The sequence below is a fragment of the Sciurus carolinensis genome, chromosome 9 (genome assembly GCF_902686445.1).
Source record: "Sciurus carolinensis chromosome 9, mSciCar1.2, whole genome shotgun sequence".
NCBI lineage: Eukaryota > Metazoa > Chordata > Mammalia > Rodentia > Sciuridae > Sciurus > Sciurus carolinensis.
The window spans coordinates 55,381,642-55,393,022 of NC_062221.1; the positions used below are offsets into that span (position 1 = coordinate 55,381,642).

At 38.4% G+C, this 11,381-nt stretch overlaps 1 protein-coding gene across 1 annotated transcript; it reads right to left on the reverse strand.

Moving 5' to 3' along the window:
• Positions 1-4,857: 4,857 nt before the first annotated feature.
• On the reverse strand, positions 4,858-7,421 carry LOC124993620 (THUMP domain-containing protein 1-like). Its single transcript, XM_047565471.1, is given in 3 exon segments — positions 4,858-5,812; positions 5,815-6,054; positions 7,388-7,421. Coding segments are annotated over 3 exon segments (1,101 nt in total). The 3' UTR covers positions 4,858-4,985.
• Positions 7,422-11,381: the final 3,960 nt, after the last annotated feature.

Below are 11,381 nucleotides of genomic sequence, written 5' to 3' on the forward strand. Positions count from 1 at the left end.
AGACAATGGTAAAGGGCTTTCACTTTTTAATTATTTCCAGCATAAATAAATTAATTTTGGGACATTCATTTCATATCCAAAAAAACTACTAAATTTTCTTATTAATGCTTATAAATTTCTGTTATTTTGCTTTTCCTACAAACATTATATTATCTACTGAATGATAAAGTTTTACCTTTTCCTTTCCAATCTTACATTTTGACTTGTTTTTCTAGTTCCCTGGGCTGCCTAGGACCTCGAATATAATGTCAAGTAGAAATGGTGAGGGCAGTCAGCCTTCATTTTTTCCAAAAAGTCAAGCTTTCAATTTACCATTTGATTGACATTTGCTGTAGGTTTTTGAAAATTTGTTCTTTTTGGTTATACGTGACGTAGAATATATATTTGATATATTTATAAAAACATGGAATATATCTTATTCTAATTAGGATTTGCTTTTTTTTTTTTTTTTTTTTTTTTTGTGGTGCTGGGGATCGAACTCAGGGCCTTGTGCTTGCGAGGCAAGCACTCTACCAGCTATCTCCCCAGCCCAGGATTTGCTATTTTTTAAAAACTGTTATCTTTAGCCTGATCAAGACAGTGCTCTCTATACCTAGTTTACCTAGAACTTTTATCTTAAATGCACGCCAAATGTTATTTTATTGATTCATATAGCAAGGTGGCTACCCCACAGGTACAGTAGCAAGGAAGTCAAAGGGTGAGTGGAATATATATATGTTTGTGGGTTAAAAATTGACATATTCATAAGTTATGCTGCAATGTTATTACTGTGCCCTCACCACTTTGCACTCCTGTGTGCACATGATATTGTACATAGTATTGTGTTTTCCTCCACCTCGTGTGTATCTTTTGGCATGTAAACGCATCTAAATGAGGGCCTGGTTATTTTCAGACAAGCAGTGTGGTCAGGTCTGCTAGTAGTGATTTGATGCTTTCTTGTTGTTTGTCTTAAACAACGAATGTGTTTGGGAAGGTCCTCTTACCACTCATCTCAAGTATAGAGTGTGTAGTCCTTTTCTTTCAGCAGTCACCAAGTTAAACTTTAACCCCATACTTCTATCTTAAATCTTCCCTCAGAGACTTAATGCTCCTTGTTTTTAAGGGCAGTAGAGGAGTGAAGGTCCATCTTCTATAATTTCTTCTGGGTTAGGACTGCCTACTGGAGGAGTAAAGTGCTCTGGACCTAAGCTCTAAATGACTGGTGACTGTCAAAGGCAGGTCATCTTCTGCAGGAAGCAGATGGAAATCCTGCATGACCATCATTGTAACCCGAAATTGTTGCAATCTAGAAGAGACAAATTTAACAAGGAGGTTAAAAGACAACAATAGGAATAGAAGCACAAGAAACAAGGGTCCCAAAAGTGTCAAGAACCAGAGAGTTTAGGCAGGGAATCTCTAATAGTTTTCCATATATCATTAGCATTATCTTGGTAAATAGTTTTAAGCCAAGTAGATTTTTGCAATTTCTTACAGCACTAGTTTATTTGTGCCTAGAAACATAGACATAGAAACAGCAGGAGCTGTTGGCCACAGCACCAACTCCACCTTCTGAGCTAACAAATAATCCAGAGCTAATTTATTATCTATCACCATCTGGATTAATGAATCCAAAGATTTTGCTGACATTTTAAAGTCTTGTCCAGTTTTGGTGGCAATGTCTGCCCTGCCCCCTGCCCCATGGTTGCTTAAATGTTCTTGGCAGTCACTGCATTGCAGGTTATATTTCTTCCCAGTCAAATGAGTCATTTAATTAAAGCTGTTGCCCAAGCTATAAGGAAAACAAGAAAAGAAAAAAAAGAAAAAAAGAAACTTTTTTTTTTTTCTTTAAGGAACAAATTTATTTTGTTTTTTTTGGAAAATACCAGAAACTATGAAAAACAAGCTGAATATCTGGCTGTACCAAAAGCAAAATACAAGCAAAAGTGACATCTGAAAATCATGTTTAAGCTTCAAGAAACATTTTAAAATGCCAATTTTAATTCATTTTTCAATAGAGCAAAACAAGTTCACTAAACCACAACAACTGAAGTGTTTTTAACTCTATAATTTAATAAAAAAGAAAAATAAAAGCATTCAATTCCAACCCTGGATCTCATCATTTATAAACAAAATGCTCATATGTATAAACAGATGATTAAAAAAAATCTGTCCATGGATGAATTTAGCCCCCAACAGGCATGGTATGCACAGGGGGAACAGGAGCTTCTTGTGTCACGCTCAGGTCTTACCAAATAAAAATAGACATAAAAAGTGACTAAACCCAAACCATCAAAGCAAAATTCTGTAGAGTAGCAGCTTCACAAAGCGAAAGGAACCCATTCGGTGCCACAGTCTTCTGTTCTGTAGCTGTATGGCCAGCTTATTCCCAGAGTCCCTTTATCTTGTACTATCAAAAGAATCTTTGTCCTGGAGCAAGTCCACTGAAGAAGGCACTAAGATCCCATTCTCCCTGTCCCCCAAATGACACTGACAACACTCATTCTTTCAGGAAGACGTCTGAGTTAACATCCTGAACATCTGAAGATGCCCACGTTCCACCTCACCTACATTAGCAAGGTCGTGCCCACCCCCAGGTCCTTCTAGTCTGCTTACCACGCAGAGCTCTCAGGGTACACACGCGTTCCCATGTCGACTGGCCATTACATAAGCAGTCACTTATGTAGGGAGCCTTTGTCACTTATACTACTATCAAACTTTAAAATAAACACCCAAATTATTTTATAGCCCCTTAATATTCTCAACCTATTTTACACTGTTCCTTGGTGTCTCTCTTCCAGCCTTTTTCAATTGCTTCACCTGGGAGGGACCCTTGAAAACGTTTTCAAATTCAGGTAACCCCTGCAGGGACCCCTTGTGGCATGAGTGTGAGCACAAAGTAGAATGCTCTGATTTCAAGGAAGTCCTAAGCTGTCAGACCAGAGCGAAGTTCTTTTTCTTTCTTCAGAGTGAAAACAAGAGAAGAAATGCTGCTTAACTTGGTTTTGCATTCCTTCAGGTCGAAGGTTTGCCACTTTTGTAATCTTCATTTTCAAGTGCAAGTTGCTGCAGAAGTACTTCAACAGTTCCTTTGGCAACTCTTTAAAATTACTTTTCCAGAGTCCGTTTCCTTCTAAATCTTGGAGTTAGATCACTTTAAGAAAAAAATGTTTCTCTAGGATCTTGCAGAAACTTTTTCATTATATATACAATGGCAATTTCTGCTAAATAGGCTGCTTTCCATCACCATTTTCATTTTCAAAGCATTCAGCAAACCTGTCCTGTTATTTTCTTGTAAGTACCCTGATAACTCACCTTTCCACTCACACACTCCTCTGATAAGACAGCAGGTTTCTGCAGGTAGTATGAGATATATGTGCTCTTTATCCATGTTTTAGTTTGGGATTTGCTTAACATTCTTATATAAATGGACCTTAAATAAAATTAACCATTTTTGTAGCATTATTGAGAACTTCATCTTCACACTGTTGATATCAGCATCTCTGTGAAGAAAGCAGTGTGCTATTGCCAACATCAGGATTTCTTTTTTTGAAATAAGGCATAACTCTCATGGAACCAACCACCAATAAGGGGCAACTAGGAGAAGATAGACCTTCGGTTTTCTAGGTATGAAGATGTAACATTAAAGATAGATTGGCCTGGTTTGGGGTTGTGGCTCAGTGGTAGAATGCTTGCCTAGCATGTCTGAGGCCTTAGGTTCAATCCTCAGCACCACATAAAAGGATAAATAAAGGTATCGTGTCCATCTACAATTAAAAAAAAAAAAAATATATATATATATATATATAGGCCTTAGTTTTGAGAGACTTCTAGCAGCAGAAAAAAAAACTGTCCATTTATGTTCATTATCATTTAGAAATCTTACAAATGCTACAACAACAAAAAAAATAGTTGTGAAATCTGTTGACTCAACCCAGGTAGAGGCTGCTGTTTTTCAGTCAACTACACAAAACCTCTTTACATCATGTGACATATCATCACTAAATCAACTTATCAAAATGAGAAAAGTCATTTCAATTGTTTATACTTGCCCTCGTACTTTAGTGTTGATCTTATTAGATTTTTACCAACTACATAATTTTTTCTTTTCTAGGATAGAGTCTGTTCCTAAATAATTTGCTTCCTAACCCTTTTCACTGAATGTGATTTTTTGAACAAAAGCTTTACTCTGATTTCATATTCCAAAAGTCATTAAAGTAATCCATATCCTTGTCAAATAATTGTGATTTAGTTACCATTGTTGGAGTTAACTGCTAGTAAGTTGCATGCCACAGACAAGGCACAGTGTACAGGACAGCTTGGCTCATAAATCCCTATCAAACCCTGGAGAAGGAGCTTGCACTGGAATGACAGAACCTCTTTGTTTTCCTGCTGTACTAGGAGATTGGGATTCCTCATCACCAACTTTATCAGAAATGTCTGTAGGTCTAGGCCTGGAATGGTCCTCTTCTAGCTCACACCTTGCCGTCAAAAACTGCAGCAATGGACCATAAGATGTGTTCACAGCAAACATTATTAAAAGATAAAAATGATGTAATAACTGAATAAGAAAAACACAAAAACCATAAACCATCACAAAACAATGCTCTTCTAACCTACAAAATCCACATTTTTGCAATGTTTAGAACAAAATGGCAGGGGATAGCTTAGTTGTGGCACATAAAAATTCCTTCCTTAGAAGGAAAACGTCCCTCTGATTTCTGTTTCTCAGAGCTTGTTCACTCCCATAAGACAACTGGCTGGCAGTGCACATGGGGAGGCTGGAGAAGGGAGGAGCCAACACCTTTCTCCCACCACCCTCCCCTTGTGACAGCAGATGGGCCTGTACACCCCACCAACGGGCTGCAAGAGCGCTAACAAAATCACTAACAGGGTTGTGAGACCAGCATTAGGCAGCACAAGGTCAAAATATTATAATTTTACATGGAACCCTACTACCATCTCACAGAACCCCACTGGGAAACCCACCTCCAACATAAAATGACCTCCTATGAGTGGTCATTTTCATTTGACTTGGATCCTTCTGTGACTTGATCTGCAAGTTCAGGTTTAGCTCCTTCCTCATTCACCACCTGTGACTCAGACTTGGGTTTTGTCTGCTCCAGCTCCTCATTATTCTCTGGTACCACCTGCTGGTTGTTTTTTCCTTCTGAGGGGTCATTTTGATTTAATTTGGCTTCAGGTTCCAATTTTGCTTCTTTCCCATTTCCTAGCTTTGGGTGGGGCTGTGGTGGGTCTTTAGCACTCTTCACAACCTCCTGGAGATTATATTTTCTGAACAACATGTAATCTTTCACCATACTCAGGCAACAGACAGCTTTGATGATTTCTACTACCACCGTGTACTGGGGATTGGTGAGATCCACTTTATTTTCTGAATTGAGGCTACCCACTATTGCTGCCAGTTCTTTGATAACTTCTTCTCTATTCATGTGACTGTTATTTCGAGATTTATAAACAATCTGAAATGTCCCTTTGTTTGGAGCTTTAAACCAGGGCTCCAAAAATGTTTCCGCATATTTTTTCATATCTTCTAAGAAAGCTTTGCATGTGCCTGAGATGGGTAACATTTGTAAAATAACTCGAGTCTTCTTTTTCTTGGTTTTGTACATATCCTGGAGAATATGATGCACCAATTTCTCAGGTTCTATCCCAAGTGTTCTGATGAAGACTACATTATTTGCTCCACTCTCCACTGACTGGAATCTTCTTAGCCTCATCTCTGTAGAAGCCTTAATATCACCAACTTCTTTCTTCAAGGCAGCTTCCATGTCATGGTCTTCTCCCTCACTTCCAGAGGGCGGCTGATCTTTGTAAACTTTTCGGGCCCGTACATGTCGTCGCCGCATTCGTTGAGCAGGCTGTAGGGCTCCTCCACGCACTTGCGCTCGTTCATATTGCAGGTGATGAGGATGCCCTGCAGCCCGGACTCCAGCTGCCAAGGCCCGGCGTCACCGCGCCGAGCGCGCTTGCCCTGCACGTACTGAGCCTTGCCTTTGCGCTTCCCGCCGCTGGGCTGAGGGGGCTGCTGGACCGGCTCCGCCGTGGCGCGTGGAGCTGAGACAGCGAGAAACGTGTTTCAACTTTTTTCTTTTGAAGATGTGAATATTGGAACCAAGAACACATTTGGGATCTAACATGACTAAAACTGTATCCAACTCTATTAGTCAGGTCAGGTCCAAAGGTGGAGAGGCCCACCCAGTGGATGAATGGGAAGGTTAAATGTTGGGTTTAGGTAAATGGCATTTGTAGGGATTTCAGGTCAATCAATGTACAGGGGAGCAAAAGTCCTCAAGCTGAGAAAACTCCTCAGGACACAATAGGCGCCCTGTTTGAATGTCTTAGAGATGCTCTGCAACTCCTTTGTCCTTGAGGCCTGGAGACATTATCTTATTATAATAACATTTGGTACTGGTGAACTCTGAGAAGCAAGCAAGTATGTGATCTGCACATGTGCAAAGCACATGTAACTAATGTAACTTGATATGACCCTGGCATAGATAATAAACTGGACCGGCTTTCCCACAGGGGCCATTTCTTACTCTTCACCATCCTGTGTGCTTGCTTCTTTAATAGCTCTCCCCTTAACCCTTATAGCTGGACCCCAATTAACCATTACAGGCACTAGCTCAGTAAAGTAAATTCTGAATTACTTCTGTTTCATTAGTTCCAAATACCCCTTAATGCTGAACCTCTGTCCCTCCTATGAATAAGCTGATTAGATAGCAAATCCAACATTCTGAAGAGAAATTGTTACTTTTCATTACATCCCAAGTTAACAAATACAAAGCATTGTTATACCAGGAGTGAGAATAAGAGAAAAGAGTAGACAAATATAGCCTTAGTTCTAGTTAGGCTTTGGTGAGCAGGCTGCTCAGAGTTACACCATGATGTATAGAACATCAGTTTTCCGGCTGTGTCTAAACCTGAGTTACTTCATTTTGTCAAGCAGTTTGTCATAAGATACTCCATTTTGAGATTAAGAACTGAGGTGAAATAATTACATCTTGTTTGTACAAGTAAACAACCACGATCTGTCTGGCACAGCCATCACGCACAAACAGATAAATAATTAATTGTGTTAATCGAAATGACCACCTGTAGACTTATCAAATTAATCAGAAGCACATGGATGCATGGGCCTATCAAACTCCAATCTGAAAAACCAGGTCCATTGAGTTTATAGAACCTACTAGACCACTTAATAGAGCAATCCCCTCACTTAAGGCCCATAAAAGGAGATGACCCAGAAACTGGACACTACAATCCCCTGACCCTGTCACCTGGGACATGAGCCTTGCCCAAGAAAATCCCCGCAGGGAGGAACTTGAAAATCTCTGTTCTGGGACTTCAGCAGAGCATGGTTCTCCTGCCCTTGCCAACTATTCACGATCCACTTCAAGCTGACACTGTGAAGCCGCCATCTATCTGGATCCTATAGCAACTGTGCATTCTATCTGTTCTCTGCTTTTGCTCTCACTTCAGCCTCCTGAACCCCTGTGGTTGTCTTAACCTTTCCTTAGCCTTTCTGTAACACAGATGTCATTGTGTGAAAGTGTGATTTGAGTGTTATAGATATTAGAAATTACGATTGGAATAAAAGAACTTCTGTTTGCCTGGCTTATGACTATGAGTGACTCACAAGTATTCTATGAACTACCACTGATAAAAGTGCACATATTGTTATTCAATAAATTACGACACTGTGGAAAGACACAAATATATTTGGTCTATGTTAATGGCCTAGTTAACTCGTGAAATAGGTATAACAAGGAGACCGTAAATCTTTTTTACTTTTCTCTGTAGCCCAAACTTTTTTGTTTGGGCTAATGTTCTGCTGGAAGAACAAATTTTTTTCTGGCTATGAACTCTGATTACAAATTCTTACCAAAAAAAGTCAAGTTCTCCATAATTCTGGTCCCTCATTCTATGTGTTAAAGTCAATGTGTTGGACACCCAAGCTTAAGTGTCCATATAGTCAGGAAGACATTTCATAGCTAATTAATGATTAGCACATTAATTTCTCTCAGGCTCAGACTTCTCATCTGTAAAAGGGCAGTGAAGGACTTATTAAACCCATGGGATTTCTGTGAGAAAGTTTTATACATTCATTCAGGGGGAAAAAAAGTAGAGGTGCTAAGACACCATTAAATAAATCACCACTTCAGAAATTTTTGCCATACTTGTGCATTTTCACAAAAGAACCAAAGAAAGCGGTGCCACGGGCACTGAGGTGGGTGCCCTTCAGAAGGAAAAATGACTCCTTTTCAAGACTCAGTGTCAATTAAAGCTTGATGCTTATGGAAGCTCTTCAGTGTGCAGACACTGCACTATGGGCATTCAGGTAGAGTAACACATTTAATCTCACAAAACCTCTGTAAACTGTCCCTACACTATGGACACAGAAACTGAGATTTAGGAGATCAAGGAGACTTGCCCAAGCTCAGACAGGGTGGAGATCTATGCAGAGAGATACATATCAGCAGCTACCACAGCCATCAAGCCTGGACCAAAAGGCCCAACCCAGTCCACAAGGGATGAAGGCCAAATTTTCACCTGGGGGTCTCAGTTGGAAGAGACTCATCCCTTTCTCTAAAATGTTTCTCAGTCCCTCTCTAGTCCCCTCTATCCATTAGCCACACTAAGTTATTACCAAGAGGGACAGCTAATGCAGTATTGATCTCAGTCTGTGGCTGGATTCTAGAGATAAAGGGAGAGGGTCAGACAAGCAACCTGCACAGAATATTCCATGTGCTCTGAAATCACAATGACTTTTATCATATTGTCTGATAAAGCATTCTGTAGTTTTATTTCATGGAGTGCAACCAAACTAAAAGAAAGAAAAATTATATGAAACAAATTAATTTCTCCTATCAGAGCTTTTGCCTTTTCTTTATTAAAAAAAATAAAGTACATGCATAATGGATAAAAGCCATAGATTCATCATTAAAACTTTCACTCATTTGTTTAATAAATAATGTACATTTTTATTGTGAATTAAGCAGTGAGATGATTTAATGAATCTATTTTGAAAACAATATTATTTTCCTGCACTGTGCTTTAATTTGACCCCTCAGATTTAGCAGTAACCCTTTCAAAAATATTATTCGTAATATTTTATTAAATTAAGGATAATATTAAAAATATCATTCTTAATATAGCAAAGTACAAGGAATAACCTGATAAATGTATGTGACTATTATATAAGGCGCAATAAGATGAATGCTGTACTAAAGGTACAAAGAAAGTGATGTAGAAATTCAGAGGGGAACAAAATCACTTGCAATTTGCCATACTGACAGCAATAGAAGGAAAGTAAAGGAGAAATAGTCAAAGATATGTTTATAATATACAATTAATTTAATATTATAATACCATAATATTTATTATATAAAATACATAATACTGTATACAATGTTATAATACTATAATATAATATTACATTCATCATAACAGTATAGTACTATCATAATAGTATAATAATAGTATAGTATAATGGTAATATAATGCTATAATAGTCTAATACTATTTACAATACACAGTGAAAAGTAAATGTTAGGTAAATATTTGTTAGACTGCATTGTGCAGGGAAAAATGATAAGAAAAAAGAGATTCTACATGTTTATTAGAGAACTAGGCATCATGGAACCAACTACGTTTTCTGTCCATAATTGGTTGAATGGTGGATATATAACCTAGTGATACAGAGGGTCAGCTGCATTTCCTTCTGCATGAGGATGGTCATAAAATGAGCCAAATTAGGCCAATTAGTGCCACTGACAAGAGGCTAGTTTTTCCCATTCTGACCAATCTTACCTGTTTCATTTATGTTCTTTTTAATTTTGAAAAACTCAAAAACAGGAAAAAAGAAAAGGAAAACCTCTATAATAGATAAAGCTTTACCAGATTCAGGTGACAGGAACTACAGCCTCTCAGCAGAGAAAAGCCCACAAGGAAGTATTTTCCCCCTTAATACTGCCAGGCATGGAGCATGGATGGGGGGAAGATGACATTCATGAGTGCTGGTCATGAGGCTCCCGTGACCACAGCGGTCCTTTGCTTTTGGACACCTTGGCTTATTGTTTTATTTTGTTAATGAAAGCTCATTAGATCAAGTTTTTAGCTTGTGATTGTCATTTTTCAAATGAAGAAATAAAAATGAAAACAGAAAAATGCCAAACTACTTAACAAGTAAGGACAGGCTTGATTTTAGGAAAATTTCATTTCAGTTGTGCATTTGTATATTTGTCTTTGAAAAGCATTAGGATTCTCACTATGTTGATTACAGTTTAAAAAAAAAAGTTATGAAAGTCACTGTTCTGGAAAAGGCCTAGTCATAGTCATGTCCTACACTTAGAAAGAGAACTGACATGCAGACAGGAGACCAAGCTCAGTGGTAGACCATTTGCCCAGCATTCACGAGGCCCTGGGTTCAATCCCTAGCACTTTAGGGGATTAAACAAACAAACAAACAAAAAAGACCCAATAAGAATCTCTCAGTGAGCTAGGAAGAGCTTCCTACATGAAATTAGAAATGGGGAACAAGAAAGGAAGGAAAAAAAGAAAAAAAGGGGGGTCTGTAAAAAGAATGTTAAACAATAAGAAACTTCCATACGAGCTATATGATTAGGAAGACAGGCGACACCTGCCCTTGTGTGTGATAATTACCTTTCATCTAGATGCTTTTCACCTCCTAACCTAGACAATCAAACAAAAACCTCTCGTTTTCCATTAGCTATTTAGACACCAAATCTGGTCATGAAAACAGATTCTGAACCATTACATAACATTGAGAAGTCCAACAGGCATGCATTTCCTCTGGGAAAAGAAGGACACAAAATGAGCAAGTTAGCACACTCAGGGCCACTGAGGAGAGGACACTGGCTTTTCCCATTCCAACCAACCCCTTCTGTTTGACTTACGTTCTAGTTAATTTTTAAAAACTGAAAGAGAGCCCAATCATTGTCCTTTTTTTTTTTTTTTTTTAAATCAAGGTCATCAAATATGTTGTAACTTATGAACAAAGACACAGAAGACAAAATTTAGATTCTTCAGTCTGTGAATCAATATTGTTCATCAATTTGAGTAAGTCCTTAACCACTCATTCTTCAAATATTGTGCTTCCCACATTTACATTATTTTTTTCTTCTGGAACTGTGATTAGAATGTATCCTATATTTTCATGTCAGCAAATATCCATCTCTTTTAACCACCGTTTCACAGTGTGAATCCCTATGTCACTGCTACTACATTCTGGAAAATTTCTTTAGATATGGCATCCAGTTGGGATCTAATCCAGGGACCCTTTACTACTGAGCTACATCTCCAGCACTTTTATTTATTTTTTTTGAGAGAGGGTCTCCCTAAGTTGCTGAGGCTGGCCT